General features: G+C 42.7%; 1 protein-coding gene across 1 annotated transcript in view; it reads right to left on the reverse strand.

Moving 5' to 3' along the window:
* The window catches only part of LOC148018815 (spermidine synthase 1-like), a 102136-nt gene that overhangs the window by 60155 nt on the left and 22239 nt on the right, over positions 1–19742 (reverse strand). Inside the window, exon 4 of the mRNA XM_087701109.1 lies at positions 6688–6792. Coding sequence (XP_087557235.1) covers positions 6688–6792 — 105 coding nt within the window. The remainder of the gene's footprint in view (positions 1–6687; positions 6793–19742) is intronic.

Here is a 19742-nt window from a genome sequence, read left to right on the forward strand (position 1 = left end):
AACTAAAGAAAATCAGTCATTTATAGCTGCTGCCCTATCTCAACAGCCTGTAGATGCTGTCCCCTGCTATTGATTGGTATTCTCCTGCCCCTAGCAGCTTCAAAAGGTCCTCCAGTGGCTGCAAATCAAACCAACAGCCTCCTCTCCCTCTTCCTTGCAGGCTGAATTTATAGAAATGCTTCTCTCCAACCTCTAAAGACGTTTTTTAGTCTTGCATGGGCATTTTTGACAAGTGACAGCCTTTCCAAATGGTTTTTCCAGCATTTTTCATAATTAAATATTAATTTTCAGTCTTTTAGTACTGAAAATTATTCTAATAATTATTTCAGTGCCCTGAAAAATAATATGACTGGCCAATAATGAAATTGGCTAGGCAACTTCCATTTCCGAGTGTCTTTGCATCATCTTTGACCATCAAATTGGCGTTAGGTACCATTAAACACCACTTCTCTAGTAGCAACAACTAACACTTATGGCCAAAAGAATGACCTAGGCCAACAACTGGCACCAAATACCACCAAGTACCTGTGCGACATAGCTTGTAGCAACTTTTGCCTTTGATATCTCGTGATTTCTTCTAGCCCCGAGCTCATAGATTTACTTTAACCACAGTTGCACCTCACATATGCAACATTTACTTAATCATGTGATTAAAAATTAATCCACATGTTAAGTAAGGTTTCAAAAATACATGTCCTCATGATAGTCACGATATCCAATGACGTGGAAAAAAAAATCGAATTAGAATCCAATCCAAAGGATTATACAATATTCCTCTCATCAAAGATGACGTCACTCCTAATGATCACCTTATTTATCCGAGGATTGAACAAACAGTAGGCTTTCGCTTCAGAGGAATATCCGACAAAGATAAGGAGATCAGCTCAAGGAGTGTGCTTTCTTATTTTATCATCAAAAGTGTATGTGTGTGTGTGTGTGTGTGTGTGTGTGTGTGTGTGTGTGTGTGCAACATCCAAAAGCCTACTGTGTGTACAATTAAACAGTAGGCTTTCGCTTCGAAGGAATATCCGACAAAGATAAGGAGATCAACTCGCAGAGTATGCTTTTCTATTTTATCATCAAGGGAATGTGTGTGTGTGTGTGTGTGTGTGTGTGTGTGTGTGTGTGTGTGTGAACAACACACAAAAGACTCTGAAGTGAGATATAACAAGCCGAGAGCCAAAGAATGCCTTATGCAGGCTCCTCTGAGGAAGAGTCGTAGTTACACACCAATTGAGGATATACACCACAGTGTTAGCAGCCTCAACCCAAAGGAGCTCAAGGAGCTCTACATAGAGCATACCATTTCCATGATTGTTCGATTCCTACACTCTACAACTCCATTCTGAGAGGAAAAGTTAGTTGAGGTGAGCTAGCAAGAGATGCCATGCTATTGTAGAAACTCAGAAAACTCATGGATGATTAACTCACCACCGCTATCACTCCTCATGCAACCAACATGACAACCCGTCCAGTTATAACCAACAACACCCAAGCAAAGAAATATGTGAAAGCATAAGACTAATGCTAAAGGAAGTACATCCACATGTATCTCGAATGATCATCCACTATAAAAAAGAAGTACAACACGCCATTCAAGGCAGCAATGGATATGGGCCCATAAAGATAAACATGAATCAATCTAAGAGGCACCTCAACTCTATGTGTAGAGTGCTGAGGAAATGGGATACGGTGTTGCTTTCCAAGCCGACATGCTTTACAAACATCTCAAGCTAGCTTTAACCGAGGAAAACCCTCAACCACCTCATGGCAAGATAACTCATAAAGAGAGTCATAGTCAAGATACCCTAGACGAGAATGCTAAAGACACTCATTGTTCATAGCCTCCCAAGATGTGGCTAATGCCTAGAAGCTATGGAACACGGAGCCCTCAGGCAGCTGTCGACTTGAAAAGACAATGGATCATGTGGTATAGGCCATTAGGCTATGCTCACCACGAGTAATCGCTAAATCAAACTGAGAGTCAAGAACCTTGACTATGGTCGCTGTAAAGAAAACTACTCGCCCCAACCGGCAAAGCTATTGAAGAAATAACAAGTTCACCCCAAGCTAAGGGACATGCTATACATTGTTCAATGAAGCCAGATCCAGACCCTTGTCAATGGCAAAACTGACGCAATCTTGAGTCTCGATCTTAACCGAGGAATTGTCTCCTACACAGACTCGCCCAACTACAAGGATGTCCACAATCCAAACAGGTGTTGATGTACTCGACTGTGACGAGTAGGCCTCTGTCATAACCTCATCCAAAGGCAACTCACAGACGTAGATGAGACTTGCATCGGATGTCTCTATGGAGACAATGTGGGCCTTTGCAGACCAATCAAACAAGCCCTCTAGAGTTGAAAACGTTGTCAACTAAGATGGTTAATCGATGGCAGTGTGAGTCTGATCTTTCCACTGCCCCTTGCCATCACATTGTCTCCCTTGATGGGGATTGCCCGACTAAGAAGAAAGGGTCTTTGACTTGGGTTTTGGTGTTGTGTCTCATGCCTTTGATCAACACTCATCATCAAAATGGCCACCTTTTGACAATGTTGATAATACATATTCTTCTTAGGTACATTCGGCCACCTAGGTTTGAGTTGAGACTAGAAGTTTCCTTGTGATTCCCTTGCTTGATTTTGTTTTTTATTTTGATTTGAAGATTGATTTTGTTTACCCTTCCCTTGCTGCCCCTTCTGAGAATGAGCAACAAGACCCCCTCTAAGGAATTAATCATATGAAACTGATCAAACCGTGCATAATCCAATAGTTGATACTCAAATTCATACAATGTGGGTAAATTGAGCAGAGAAACCATTTGCTGCACAAAATTGAAGTATTTACGTGGTAGCTTGTTAAGATGCAATGTGACCTAATCATCAAAAAACTTAGGAGTCCTTGTAGTGGAGAATCCGATAAGGAGACGTCGATACTCAACCAACTTGACTCTCAAGTCACCCTAGTCAGAGATTTTTAACTTCTGAAACTCAAGGTCAAGATTTATTTGACGGCTCCTATCTCGGGCTGCATAGCGGTCAGTCAAGTATCCCCATCGTTCTAACACTAAGTCAAAATGTTAAAGCTGAGAATGAAACCCAAGCAATAAGCCATGCATTAGTTCAACAATAGCGGAGGCATTCCTAGCCTTCCATGAGCGAACAATCTCGTATGGAACGAGTGCATAATCGGATTGGGGTTCCAACCCCTGCACAAGATCCCATAAGTTCTATGAGTCAAGGAAATGTCTCATCAAGTTCAACCAAGTTGTAAAGTTTGACCCATTAAAACGAGTCTTGTCATTGAATGCATACTTGGCAAAAGATGAGGTAGAACCATGAGGTGTAGAGAATGTGGGGTAAGATGGATGTGAAGGATAAGATGGTGGTGATCGTAGTAGTAGTGGTGGTGGTGGTGGTGGAGCTGGAGGTGGAGGTGACTGATAAGGAGGAGGAGGCGAAAGAGATGGATAGGCAGAAATAGATTATGAGTGCCCTGTCTAATCTACATAGCACCCAAGCTCCTCAAGCACAAGATTCCAATGATCTATGGGTGCAAAACATTGCATATATGTATATTGACCCAATTAGAGCTCTCAATCATCTAGAATGGCTACAAACAATAAAGTTCCTAATGAGGCGCTCTTAGCCAATGCATGACTTAGAGAATGCCTGACAAGAAGGGATGTATCACATGGTTGCAAGAAAAACTTGGTTATCAACTACTACTACCTCTATTAATGAAAGCCTCATTGAGCTCCAATAAAGGAGCTTCTATCTGATGCCCAAAAGAATACTTGCCAAGTTCTGCTTTAAATAATCTTAATCCTCGCACGGCATCCAAGATATCTCACCACAATTCCACACGATTGGTCGGTATGTCCATGCCTCTAGAACTGACTCATTGTTGGCAATACTAACTCCAACTTTTATATCAATAATGCCCCTTTACAAGGAATCACATAAAGCTTCCAATAAAAGGATGGCATGATGGTTGGCTCCTTCCTAAAACGTGTCGACTCCAAGTGCTCTTGGAGATGTAATTGGCACTTCAATAGTGGTGTTGTTCCTTTATGAAATGTGAAGTGATTGCTCTGACGGTTTCATCCTTCTCTCTACCTAGAGTTTGAACTCCTTCCAAAGGTTGGTGACTATTCCTTAGCAATAATTCTAGTGGCAATGTCATGCTAGTTGAGGCCAATGTGGCCACAAAGCCAAGTTCCACCTCCTCATGTTGAAAATAGTCACTAACTTAGATGGAATCCTCGTAGAGTCAATATTCCGACTGCCTAGTGCCACATATCCCAAATCCATAGGACTTAAAGTTAACACCAATTAAGGCACCTAATGCTCTACAAATATATCCATGGCCACTATAAAATCCCTAAAGCTCATCACCGCCTAGATAAGCTATTGTGCCATCTACAAACTCCACATCAAGGAGTTGTTTGAGCTCAAGGAATTGGCAGCCTAATGCCTCCATACCAATGGATCTATCTATGGAGAAAGAGCTCATGACCTCTTCTAGAAATGCATCTCTATCTCACTAATCTCTGGATATTGAATATCTCTCCCCTTACCTTGGCAACAAGCATCTCGCCGTGTGTTATGAAATAGAAGACATCAACTCCTCCAACCCATATCCGCATACTTATGGTGTCCTCCCACTGACTGAGTCCATCCTATCATGTGATTTCTTGAAGTTGAGGAGGAGCACAATGAAGTCCTCATTCTTGGAACAAGCAAGAGCAGTAAACTCCCAAAAGGCAAAGATGTTAGTCCAAGATGTTGCACTCTCAAACAAAGCACATCTAACTGCGGTGGATAATATTTGGCATCAATGGAGCCAATCTAAGACCAATCACTTTTGCAAGGATCTCATAAGTAGTTCCAAGCGAAGTGATCAATGTTCACTATGTGATCTCCAATCTATACCCACTACCCTTGGAAACTCATTGCTGCTTTTCATCATTAATATCAGCTTTTTATCACATCATCACACCTTTTTATCACATGATACATTATCATCACCATCATAACCTTGGTGTCACCATTATTGCTAGTTGCTACCTTGTCCATCCCATAGTGTTTTGAGTCCAAAGCTGCTGTCATTCTCTACTTCTACTACTAGCTAACATATCCATTGCTGCATTTCGGCTTCCGTCTTCTCCAAGCTCAATCGCCTAGCATGTGTCAGTGCTGCATTTGCTGTTCCAAGTAGACAACTGCATTTTCAGCTCCCAACCTCAATCCTACTGTCGTTCAGCTGTCTACCATTGTCAATTTGCATTCAGTCATCTTCACTCTGCTGTGTTTCACCTATGCATTCTTCATCTTCTCAAATACTGCTGTGTTTGCATGGCTGTCTCAACTCATCTCCATACGCATGCAGCATGGAGTATCAGTGGTTTGTTGCACTCGCGCTTTGTTCCAAAAGATAGCACTCTCTAACACACTCCCTCAGCCGACTCTAAAAGACACAATGGTTGTTGGACGGCCCTTTGCTCCTTCAGCATCCGTTGTATCACACCTCACATATTCAATTTGTTCATTGAGTTTCCATTCAGCTTTCATTCAGCATCCATTCATTCCCTTTCTTCTTCATTTGCATTTTATCTCGGTTCAGTGTCTTAGTCATGTTCACACATAATATATGTTTTCTCTACAAACCCTAGTGTGTCCTCACATAGGACTAACCAGTTCACTCAGCATTGCAACCATTCCAACTGTCATGACGTGCATCCTCTTACAGGATCTAGATGGAGACGATCTTGAGTTTTTGGGTTGTAAGGGGAAATTCGATGTCCCTCATTGTTTCCCCAATAACTATCACAACCACCAGATTGCTAGCTCAAACCTTAGCAGAAACTTTACAGACATTGTAAGTGCCGCAGAATGTTTGTTAGCTGTTGTTAGGCATCTCCCAAGGCTATGAAGCAAATCTGACCATGTTTCATTATAGAAAGAGCACTGCATGTTACCTCTGCAGTTGTTTCTTCTTCCCTTTTTTTGGAGAGAAGGGGGGTACAAAAAACTAACCTTGTATCCTTGAGGATGTTGTAAAACCTTAGGCACCAATTGTTTTTCACACAGAGCAACAAGGGCCCATAAAAATGAAGAAGTAAAAAGCATCATAGCCTATTCAATCTAAGAACCCTTTCAGTTTGTGAAAGTGATAAACTATTAACATTGTGAGGTTTGTTTTTCTTGCTCATCATGTTAGATTATGGTGCTTTGATCTGAACTTGTTTTGATTTATTTTTAATCAATTCTGCTCCATGTCGGTGCAGAGTAACAGTTAAGAAACCAACAATCAACTCACTGTTCAAGATGAAGGGGAATAAGAGATTTGTTGAAATAAAGGCAATCTAATATGAAAGGGGTATGAAAGGTTTCATATGAGAGAATAGTTAAGAAAATAAGGATATATGCCTCTATCTCCACTGAACTATTGAAAACAGATGGAAATTAAAGACAAAAACCTGGCCATAAACATACTTCATGATGCATTACTGTTAGAATAGCTGTTCAAAGTAGTTTCCCAAATATGCTGAATTGATGAAAGATGTGAAATCACAAAGAAAAGAAAAGGTAGCAAGTAATATATTAGAAATGATGGAGAGGGATTAAGAAATGCTTCCTACAGAATACTTACATTAAGAAATGCTTCCTACAGCATACTTACATCTATGACCATCTTATCAATTTCACAAATATCAATTTGTTCAACTGATCCATGGCGAGATATCTCCCTCAAAACACCACCATCACCCCCACCAACTACCAGAATCTGTAGAGTCAACAAGGATTCCTAAATAAGCATTGTAAAGTATAAACATGTCCCAATGGATATTTCTGACAAGATGAAGTGTTGAAAAAAAACAAATACATCAGTGCACTCTTTCAACACGTCAAAGCAACACAAACAAGATTTCGCATAGACATAGACTGAAAAACCCAAAAGAAGAAAATTGACTTTCCATAGTTCATTTGTTAACATTGGCTTTTAAATTATCATTTTCTGCATAATCAACAATCCAAAGTAACCAGCATACAATCAACATGACCAAAATGTACTTGGAAGCAGTCTCTTTCCAATCTGCTAGAGAGTAGGCAGGGATCCCTTCCTTACTTGATGACTGGTGGAGGTGTACCTCTAATCCAAAGCTGATTGGATTCACAGTGGTCCATGTCCACTGGACACTCTATTTACAGGGCTGAGAGTGGCTATTATGGTAGATGCGCCTATGATAGGACCTCAGCATTGTTTGCATGTCACAGAATACAGATGAACAGATTTCTTCCACTACAGCATGGATGCACACCTATTCCCTAAGACACAATGAATCCGGCTTTTGGGAACCCAAAGAGAAATAAACCACATTTTAGCAAACACTTCATGCAACAGAAAGGTATATTCAGCAAATGAAAATCCACAAAGAACTGGAGCTCGACCAGTCATGCACCACACAACACTCGTTGGACCCAAAGCCTAGCACCCCTTTCGGTGTTTCTTTAGATTGTTGAAGTATACTCCAAATTAAATGAAAATGGCTAGATTTCCAGCAACTTCTCGTCACACAACTGATCCACCGGTGCTCAATTACTTTGTCCCCTTCATTGTTGGATTCCAACCAACTTTGAACTATACAAAGGTCCACATGCAGACTTTAGCCCACCAAACCCTAGAAATGACAGCCAACATTTACACCAAAATTCACAGAGCATTCGCTTTGATAATTGTCCTGCATAATCATCATGCAATTCCACGTTGTTCCTCTCACAAGTAAAGGGATTTCTCATGAAAAGCTGTGAGAAAATCACTTTCTTCATAATAGATTGATCAAGAAGGTCCACAAGGCTCAAGATCTCAAGGAAGAAGAGAGGATCTCAGCCCATAGTGCTATGATTAGCTACTTTGATGAAATTAAATCAAAATCAGCAGTAATATCTGCTGGTAAAGGAATCATGGAGCTGCCTTGTTGATTCCCCATGCTAAAAGAAGAAGAGCCGCTGCTGCTCCCAACTCCCACACATGCTGTACTTGCATGTGTGGGAGTTGCCTTGTTGATTCCCCATGCTAAAAGAAGAAGAGCCACTGCTGCTCCCAACTCCCACACATGCTGTACTTGCATTCTCCAATCAAGAATGTCAAGAAACTGGGTGTGGGCTGCCAAGAGGGAGGAGATGCATATGGAAAAGGCAACACATGCCTTTCTAAATGAATTTCTCTCTCTAAGACTCGTTAAATCACAAGGGGATGCTTGGCATTTAAAAGTTTCTCACTAAACGAAACTTTTAATGTAACTATTCTAAGTTCAAACTTTCAATTTAATGAAAGTCTCACATTGTACCTAATCCTTAATTATCAATGCAATGATTACCATGCCACGAGTCAAGGGTACAAAAAATTCAAATCATCTAATTAAATATCCTAGATGAAGTGAAATTTAGTTAAATTTCCCCCAAATTTCTTCAAGAATTTTAGGGCTTTTGCCAAAAAATCCAAAATTTTGGGGATTTTGCATTCCATGCTCAAACATTGCTCAATTTTGTGCCAAAATTTGGGCCTTTTCACATTAGAGCTCAAATTTCACTAACTAAATCAGAGGCTTTGGTGAAATTTTCCCAAATTCATCAACTTGAGGCCAATTACACCTTCTACATCAACATTTACGCACATCGGAGCTCTTTCAACTTCAAATTCTTCATCAACTCCATCAATTTTCTGAAAATTTGTAAGTTTTTTTGTTCTTTCTTTGCTTTATTTGGTCCTACCCTTGCATTTATACTTTGGACAACCACTGGTCCAAATACCAGTAATTTCAGCAAGCAATGGCAAGGCAAAATGATTTCCTCAACATATTTGGGGACTTAGACAAATTGGATGGCACTAATTATCCTATGTGGGCATACATGATGAAGCGTGTGCTTGTTGCCAAGCAGCTTTGGGGTTATGTATGTGGTTCAAAAGTTAGGCTTGCAAGCGCAGTTACACAAAATGCTACATGTTCTTCTAGCTCATCCACTATTACCAATGGATCTTCTGCTCCAACTGCTCGTGCACCTCCCACAGTAGATCAATCGAGATGGGATGGGCTTGATGCCCAAGCTCATGCTTTGATTGCACTCTCGTGCAACAAACAGGTTATTCCACATATTTGATCCTACACAATGTCCAAGGATGCTTGGCATAAGTTTGCTTCAGTGTATCAAGTGGGCCTATTTGCATAAGCAACTTAAGGATGGAGCACATGATAGAGAGTGGTCTATAGATGCATACATTACAAGTGTCAAGTACATTACAGAGCAGCTTGCTATAATTAATGAAATAATTCTCGATGCCTCTCTTGTCTTGTATCTACGATCTTGACTAGTCTACCTCACACTTATCAAAGTTTTACCACTACAATTTGTTTACTTGCAAAAGGAGATACTAACGCACACACATTTGATACGTTGGTATCACTATTCTTGCTAGAAGAGCAATCGAGACTGAAACGCATGTAAGTATGGACAATGAAGCGTTTGCAGCCAACCATCAAAACAAGGGAAAGTCATGGCAGTCCTCAAACTAAAAGGATAAAGACAAAGCATCTTTTTTTACAGACTCTTGGAGTGCCAAGGATGACATTGCTAAGAAAAAGAGGTGCAATTATTGCAAGAAAAAGGGGCACATTATTGAGGAATGCAAGAAGAGGATGAAAGTAAAAAGGAGAAACAATCGGGCATGAGTATTGCTGAAAATTCACCAAATGTGAAGGATGCAACTGTACATTTGGCAAGCTTGGTGAAACCAGCCTTCCTCGTCGAATAGGGTGGTAAAACTTGATCAAGCACTTGATTACAACAATTAATAACTAACCATAAACTGAAATGTACACATTAGCTTAACAATCTTGGACAATAGACACCTAATTGGCCCCAAAGTTGGCACCTCTTTTGGTATTTCTTAATCTTTAATTGCTAAAGAACAGTGTACAAGTTGAGATTCCACAATCTCCTTTGCTGATCCAAAATTAGCTTGCTGTACATACAATCAACAAGCAAATTGGGTCAATTGCCTCTTGATTTCCACCCATGAATTGCACAAATGGAACCACCAACTGACCAAATGCTGCCCCAATTGACATTGGATAACCTAGCATCTAAAAACCCTGTCAATTCGACGAATTTCAGGTGCTGATTTCAGTATACAATGCCTATTCCTCTTGGCACAGGTCCCAAGGTGGTTGTTAAACCCTAATTTCTACCAAAGTTTAGGGTTTACAACAAAAATCTTCGTGCTATCTAGCAAATTTGGCTGAGATCTACTAAGAATTGCTAAGAAATGCTGAGAACTTTTGAGAAATTACTCAAGAAGGTGAGAGAAAGCGAAGATGAGAGAGAAATCTAATTTTCTTCGCAAGAAAACCCTAATATCTGCCTGTTGCCTCGTTCAGCCTGCATTTAATCAATCATCATTACCAAGCATCTCCAAAATGCTATCACCTGATCAACAATGCTATGGCCGGCCCCTAGAAGGTCTCCTTGCTTACCCTTGCCTCCTGAGGCCCCCAGGTGACTGTCTTCTGCAACAAATTGCTGCTCTCTGATTAGAAAATGGACCAACACCTCCCTCTCTCTCTCTCTCCCTCCCAAGTTGTAAACTAAACGATTGGCTAAGACCCAACCCCCAAAAACGTTTTCTTAGTTTGCATGGGCATTTTCGCCAAGTGGCAGTCTTTTAAACCCATTTTTCAGCATTATCCAACCATTTAATTAATTTTCAAAACTAAATCATCCTAAAAATTAATTTCAGCCCTTCTAATCCCACCCAAAATTAAATATATCCATCCATAATTAAATTGGCTAGGCCATTTTAAACCTAGAGTGGTTTCCAACCTCTGTTGACCATAGACTGGCATTAATTAATTAACTAATGCTAGTCCCCAGTGTCACCATTGACACTTATTGTCCAAAAACTGTGCTAGGGTCAAGAATGACACTAGCTGACCCCCAAAGCCCAATTGGCATAACTTATCAGAACTTTTTCCTTTGACATCCACTACATCCTTGAAAGTCCTTGGCCTATTACCATGAAATAACTACCATGTGCATCACATGTGCTCAACATCCTTGCAATCAAATGTTATCGACAAGATTAAAGCATCTTAAAATTTCACATCCCCGTGACAATTGGACATTGGTCAATCTTATGCCTTTGTTGCACATTGTTCGTATGATCCTTCTTCACATGAGCATAATCTTTCAATTGCTAAAAATTGCAGCGTTGTGTATTTGGCAAAATGCATCGTGCTTCATTTCCCAAAGGTGGAGCTATGCATGCTGACCACAAATTACAACTTGTGCATAGTGATGTTTGTGGACCCATGCCCAATTAATAACTAAGCATAAACTGAAATACACACATTAGCTTAACCTTCATTCATGGCATGACTCATCATTATTGGGCATATGCTTTAAAGACACAAATTAGAAGTGTTTGCATGCTTTAAAACCCTCTTAGCCTTGGCTAAAAATGGCAATGGATATACCTTGATTACACTACGTACCGATGGAGGGGGAAAATATATGTCACGGAAGTTCAACTCCTAAGAGGGGCATTATCCATCAATATACATCTTACACACCTCAACAAAACAAAACGGTGTGGCTGAAAGAAAATTTTGCACTTTGATGGAAATGGCACGTTGTATGCTATCACACAATAAGCTGCCCCTAAAGCTTTGGCTTGATCCTATCATGTGCATAGTGTATGTGCTAAATCACAGTCCAGCTAAAGCGTTGGCTGAATGTACGCCTTATGAGGCTTGGAATGGCCAGTAACCAATGGCAACACATATTGGTGTCTTTGGTTCTTCGTCATATGGTTTGGTGCCACAACCATAAAGACATAAACTACAATACAAGACTGTTAAATGCAATTTATTGGTTATAGTGCAAAAAGTAAAGGGTACTACTTGTACTGACCCTCCACCAACAAGATTTTTGTTAGTAGAGATGTAGGGTATTCGTTGAACATGCTAATCAGTCCTTCATGGACTGCAAAAATCAGCCAAATGTGAGGCCTATGGATATGTTTGACAGTTTGTTACCTTTATTTGAGCAAAGTGCACTTGATTTTGGTCAATTTCAACAACTTACTAAGGGTTAACAACAGCACAATCAGCAACAAACACATGCTGAACAATAGCTTGATTTCCAACCCATTGATCAAGGCATTCCTGATTATAAAGTGGCTGATGAGAGTACTGCTATTTGAGAAGGTAAAACAGCTCCTAGATGGCTATTAGATACACTACGGGATAGGAAACAATCCGTTCTACTTCCCGGTGAACTAGAGCAGCCACTCGCCATGTACAGGGTGACTTGGTTGCGTTGGCAGTCATAACTATTGCATGCAATGAAGAACCTGTTTTTTTACATGATGCTTTACAAAATGAACATTGGATCGCAACTATGCAATCAAATCAACTATATTTATAAAAATGGCACATGGAAGTTATGTGACTTGCCTCTTGGCAAGCGTGCTATAGGCACAAAGTGGTTTTACAAATTAAAATGCAGATCTGATGGTAGCATTGATCACTACAAGGCACGTCTTGTTGCCAAAGGGTATGTCCAACAACATGGAATTGACTATGATGAGTCGTTTGCACCCACTTCACGTATGACTACCATTCACACTGTCATCACTTTGGCTACTCTTTGTGATTGGCATGTGCATCAATTGGATGTGAAGACTGCTTTTCTAAACGATGATCTTCATGAGGAGGTTTATGTCACCCAACCTACTGGCTTTGTTTAGAATGGGTCAAGAAGTAAAGTGTGGCGTTTGCATAAGGCCCTCTACAATTTAAAGCAACCACCTAGGGCATAGTACGAGAAGATACATGCATAGTTGATTGCTCTTGGCTTCAGTAATTCACACACTGAAAGCACACTTTATGTCCACAAAGATGGCGATAGTCTCTTGATTCTCATTCCTTATGTGGATGACATGCGATTAACTGGACCTCATGAGACACATATTTCAGCCTTAAATCTGAATTGCAACATGTGTTTGATGAGACAGATCTTGGCCACTTACACTACTACCTTGGCACACACATTACTACAATTGAGGGGTGCATTATTTTGCAACAATCTAAGTACATTGGGTAGCTTCTTGAGCGTTTTCAAATGCAAGACTACAAGTCTATCTCTAGTCCCATTGAGACAAGCCACAAGCACAAGCACTACTCTTAGCTTACATGCATTCACCAACAATGATTGGGCTGGTTGTTTGGACATGAGGGTGTTCACTAGTGGTAATTGTTTCATGCTTGGTGATTCATGCATTTCTTAGCTTAGCAAGAAGCAATCTACAATGGCCACATCTAGCTATGAAGCTGAATACATGGCAACATTTACAGCTACATTGGAATGTGTATGGCTTAAATGCATTTTGGTCATCTTAGTGTGAGACAGCAACCACCCACTTCTATCTATATAGACAATCAGAGTGCCATGGCAATTGCAAGGAATCCAATTTTTCATGCTCACACTAAGCTCATTGAGATGCATTATCATTATGTCAAAGAAAGGCTCCATGGAGGGGAGATTGACTTGGTTTATGTCCCTACACAGGACAACTTGGCAAATGTGTTTACGAAAGCTCTCTCTAGAGAGAAGTTCAAAGCCTTTTGCAAGGCTCTAGGCTTGATACCTCATGGGAATTGATTTGTCCTTGTATACATTCACATCATTCACTAAAGGGGGGTTTGTTACACTTCTCATGTCCCTCCTAAGTCTTCGTGTTAACGCTTCCTTATCCACACGCACTTACCTTCTAGCTAGAGAAGGGTTATTTCTTCATGTGAAGGCCCATTAGTGGGTGTGATAGTTAGTACCATCGAGATTGTACTTTCATATTCATTCTCACATAGTGGATGTGACCTTCCAACATTCTCCTCTCTTGCTGTTCGTTGGTTCACTGTGAATGTGTGTGAGTGTGGCATGTTGTTGAACCCTAACCTAACCCAAAGAAATGCATTTCTTTGCTACTACGATCATACTTTTAAGACACAATATTTATCCTTATCATTAGAGCTTGTGATAAAATGTGTGTGCAAACTATAAATGGAAGAACGGCACTTTAAACCTCGTTTCTTACAATAGAAGGTGCAATTTGTTGGTTGAGGCCCTTTTCTAGACAATCATTTTCATACACAAGCTTTGGAGCCTCCCAAGACAAAGATTCTCCCTCTACAGTCTTCCAAACAACTAGTACAGTAGGGTGATACTAAGTGTTGGTATGCCCAAACAAACACATGGTTGCAACTACATGAGCCACATGTGGATCACCCTCCACCCCTATATGTCAGAGTGCAGCAATGCGAAAGCATGGGACCAAGACTGAAAGAGAGAGAGAGAACGCAGAGAGAAGAGAGAGAGTGAAAGAGACAGTGGAACATGAAGATCTGCTGTATAAAGTGTGCTGTATACAAAGATATGCAGATATGTACACGGGCGCAATGCGCGGGACTGCGTGTCTCCACCTCGACGATGCAACCTACTGTTCACCTCGAAGTCCGCTACAGTCTGCACGATCTCCAACCTGTAATCTGCGAACAAAACTGTGTAGAAGACTGTGCTGAACATCGGCTATAAATAGCCAGAAAATATGCGCCCAGAATATGCAGGTCGGCTGCATTAAATGCAGCCGACTGACCAGTACAGGTCGGACTGCCACGTGGCAGTCCGACTGGTCAGTCCAACCAGTCTGCCTGTACGACTAGGCCAGGATCTGATATCGCTAACACCCCTGCTCAAAGCCTGGATGGGGCAGAAGCCTGAGGGATCTGGCATGTCTCCAAAGTAGAGCCTGGGGAAGCGCCTTCGTAAACAAATCTGCAAGATTGTCCTCCGTCTTGCAGTACTCCACAGCTATGGTCTCATCCAGAAGCTTCTCCCAAATGAAGTGGTACTGGATCTCGATGTGCTTCGTCCGGGCATGGAAAACAGGATTCCGTGCCAAGGCAATGCAACTCTCATTGTCGCATTACAGCAAAGTAGGACGAGTCTGGAGACAGCCAAGCTCCTCCAACAATCTCCGAAGCCACACAACCTCGAAGTGTGTCACGGGCCCAACGAGGAGGAGGCCGGACCTCTTCTCGTCTCTCTCCATCAGCTGAAGACTCTGGGATATCCACCGGTGGTAACTCCTCGAGGGTGACCGGTGGAACAGTAGACTCTATATCGGAAACAGAATCGGAATCAAAAGGCGTTGGCTCCAAAGGAACTGTCTCGGGAGCCCAACTCTCCCCTGGATCTCCAAGAACGGGATGCTCCTCACCGGTTGCTATGGCCGGAACCTCCAGAACTGCACATCTCGACTAGTGTACGCATCCCGCTTGACGGGATCATACAAACGATAGCCTTGGGACTGAGAGCTGTAGCCAACAAACACCTGTCTTCGGGAAGCCGCTTCAAATTTATCACGATGAGTCTTGGGAATGTGAACATAGACATCACACCCAAAAACCCTGAAATAAGAAACATCGGGCTTAGTCCCAAAATAAGCCTCAAAAGGTATCATCCCATCAACGACCGAAGTGGGGGATCGGTTAAGGATGTGGACTACAGTAGCCACAACCTCGGCCCACAGAAACTGAGGGGTCTGTAGGTGCTCCATCATGGTGCGCGCCATCTCGATCACACTTCGGTTCTTCCGTTCAAGAATGTCATTTTCTTGAGAAGTGTTGGTATTAGCAAACTCCTGGTGAATACCTTTAACTGCACAAAAACAAGTAAACTCATTAGAAACAAATTCACCATCCTTGTCGGATCGCAAGGTCTTCAAGCGCCGGCCCGATCGGTTCTCCTCAAAGAGAAGCCAATCCTTGAAGTGGGAGAAAGCCTCCGACTTCAACGCCAAGAAATAGGCCCATGTCATCCTGTTGCAGTCATCCACGATCAACATGAAGTACAAGCTTCCTTTCAAGGACTCGTTCCTCATAGGGCTACAAAGATCCCTAAATACAAGCTCCATCGGTAAAGTAGACCGCCGCGAAGCTTTGTTGGGAATCGCATCCCTATGCTGCTTCCCACGAATGCAGGAGACGCATGGCTGCTGGCTCACCACTATGTCCGGCAACCCTCGAACAAGCTGTCCACGTGACGCCCTCCGAAGATAATCATAGTTGAGGTGACCAAACTGAGCATGCCATAGCTCGAACTGTGTCTGAGAGGTAAGAAGAAGAGTAGGGAGGGCGGTAGAAGACGTCAATTTGTAGATGCCGTTCTCCTCATATCCTAATGAGAGAACCTTCCTTGACCCAAGATCAAGGACTCGCACCGAATCACTGTCAAACTCCACCAAAAGTCCAAGTGAACAAATCTTATGAACCGAAAGGAGATAATACTCTAAACCTGGCACATGCAAGACTTCTGAGGTATGAGTACCACCACGTCCATCTGGAATAAGCTGCATCTCACCCCGTCCTGCAATAGACACCGAAGAGCTATCTCCGATGAGAATCTGCCCACGCGAAGGTCGCAACTGGGCAACACCAACGGATGAAGGAGTAATGTGCCGGGAGGCACCACTGTCAACGATCCACTCTCGAGCCTGGGGAGCTATCATCGTAGCATCAAAAGCCTTCGGTGTAGAGTCCTCAATGACTGCTAGATGAAGAAACGCAGCTGATGAGGGTACAGCCACCGCTCCACAATCCTTCATGTTCTTCTTGTTGGTGTCCTTCGTGTCTTTGTCGGGGCAATCCTTCTTCCAATGGCCGGTCTTACCACAAATATGGCATGTGGATTCTTTTTCCTTGTCCTTCTTTGACTTGTTGTCCTCCTTCTTCTTCTTTTGGTCTTTCCCATTCTTCTAAGAGGCTTGACCTGTCAAAGCTTCCGACTTGGAAGCATGCTGTCCCTTTAGTTGTTCCTCTTGGTCCAAGACCATAGGAACCAGCTCTTCCCACCGAAGAGTAGACTCACGCCCCGAAGCAATAAGGGCGGAGTAAAAAGCACCGAATCGTGGCAGCAACTGGGACAAGAGTGTGATCGCCATGTCTTCGGAGGAAATCGGCTTCCCCGCATTCTGAACCTACATCTGAAGCTATCTAAGCTTGTTGATATGCTCCCGCAACGAAGAAGACTTATTCACGAACAAAGTCCACAACTGCACCTCCAAAGAAACTCGCTTCATAAGGGTCATCCGGTTATACATCTGATCAAGCTCCAGCCATATCTCCCGAGCCACCGTCAAGTACTCGATGTGGGCCATCACGGCTGTAGTACAAGACAAAAAAAAGAAAAGAACGAATCCGGGCATTCAGTTTGTCCCAGTGAGACTGCCTTGGCCAACTCCGCACGAGCATTGGAAGAGAGTTTGGACTCATCTCTCACCGAGGGCCGGTCGATCTCCTCCTGTACAAGCTCTGCCAAATCATAAGACTCAAGGATGGCCAACATCATCACGCGCCAGATGCAGTAATTGTCTCCATCGAGCTTTTGATCTACGGGAAGAGCCGGTAAGACACACACCTTCCGATCCATGATTGTCTGGAACTCCAAGTCAATCTCTGTAGACATCTTCACCTGTAATGCCTTCAAAAACGCAAAAGCAGCCCCCTCTGACTATGAAAACACAGCCTGCTAGGGCTCTTTCTTCCACGTCCCGTACCTTCTTCACCTGCCGGAGGCGATGAAAAAGCAAAACCTGCATTTGAAAGCTGAAAACTCAGCCTTCCTCCTCTTCAAACAGCAGTAAACAGCAGCAAATCCACCAACTGGACTCCTTTCCCGCTCGCCCACGCTCGCTTCAGCCTTGTTCCGATGCGCAGCCCTCCCGCTCGCCCTCGAACGCTGGAAACGCAACCTTGTGTCGCGATGGAATCTCCTCTTCAGGTAGGTTCTTCACTCAATCAGCCCTTCTTCACTGCTCTGATACCATGTCAGAGTGCAGCGATGCGAAAGCGTGGGACCAAGACTGAAAGAGAGAGAGAGAACGCAGAGAGAAGAGAGAGAGTGAAAGAGACAGTGGAAGATGAAGATCTGCTATATAAAGTGTGCTGTATACAAAGATATGCAGATATGTACACGGGCGCAGTGCGCGGGACTGCGTGTCTCCACCTCGACGATGCAACCTGCTGTTCACCTCGAAGTCCGCTGCAGTCTGCACGATCTCCAGCCTGTAATCTGCGAACAGAACTGTGTAGAAGACTGTGCTGAACATCGGCTATAAATAGCCAGAAAATATGCGCCCAGAATATGCAGGTCGGCTGCATTAAATGCAGCTGACTGACCAGTACAGGTCGGACTGCCACGTGGCAGTCCGGCTGGTCAGTCCGACCAGTCTGCCTGTACGACCAGGCCAGGACCTGATATCACTAACACTATAGTATAGCCTAGACTCCCCTTTCTTAGAGCTCAGACAAGAGGAGCTCCGCAAGATCATTAGGATGGGCATATTCAACTACATACAACCATAACTTGGTTGTCACCTACCAAGGATCTAGGGACAAAGATGACTTTTTACTGAAAGCATCTCCTATAGGTATCCCCTGAAGGCTGATGGTTTTGTGATCTGATCAAGATACAAGGGCATTCACCTATCCCACGGAGTACAATGTGCCATCAATTAGCTTTGCACATTCTCGCACCAATTGTGGATAGAAACTGACTACTATGGAGCAGATTCTCGTTCCCCAAAGAGTTGGATATGCCAACTTTGCCGGCTTGAGCCGAACACTAAGGAACACTACATATGTAGATGCCTAGTGTAATGTGAGATCAAAGGATACTTCCACTATTTGTATTGAGAGGGATTGGAACCACTATCCAAGGTGATGGACTTCCCAAATCAATACTACCTTGGGCTCTTCCTCTTGGAGTTGCGTCAATACAAAGATCCCCTCTTACAATCTTCAGGGAGGCACCTTGGGGATTCACGAAAGAGCACCCTTACAGACTTCGTCAAGGTTGCCGATACACCTAATACTTCAAATCATACCTCACACCCACTCATAGTTCCATCACAAGAAGTCACCTTATACCTAACCATTGAGACATACAGGGCACACCGCCCATGGCCAGCTGATCCACCTTCCCGCTCAAGGAACCATGGGAGGATACGGATGATATTGACATGTCATCGAGCAACTCTACCTCCACACTTCAGCCTATCCATGTTGGATAGAACCATGCGAGATATCTTAGGATGATACCAATACCCTTGGGCCATATCAATTCCATATTGTATTAGAGCGCTAGTGCCTTTTTAGTATTTTCAGTTTATTGTTTCCTAGCTAGATGTTTTCTTTTAGATTGTGGTTTCTTTAATGTACTTGGGAAACTATAGAGCAATGTTGGAGGCATAGCTAAGTGCCTTGCTGAGTGAAAAGTCCATGCAAGCAGCAGGACAGGCAGAATTTAGATAGGGCTTCTCCACAACGGATCACATTTTCACTATGGAATGTATGATTGAGCAAGACACGACCAGGAGACAAAGACTGTACTGCTACTTTGTGGACTTCCCCAAAGCCTTTGATATGGTGCAAGGGACAAACTACTACAGCACCTCTAAGCCCAGGAGTACCATCAAATATGCTATGGGGTATATGTGCACTATATGAACGAGTAGTGGGAATAGTCAGATGCCTTGGAGGACTGTCTAGAGAGATTGCTAGCACCACTGGTGTTAAGTAAGGCTGCCCACCATCACCTACACTATTCACAAACATTCTC

Source organism: Lygodium microphyllum, chromosome 20 (assembly GCF_053477565.2).
Source record: "Lygodium microphyllum isolate KBCC chromosome 20, Lygodium_microphyllum_v1.1.10, whole genome shotgun sequence".
Classification (NCBI taxonomy): domain Eukaryota; kingdom Viridiplantae; phylum Streptophyta; class Polypodiopsida; order Schizaeales; family Lygodiaceae; genus Lygodium; species Lygodium microphyllum.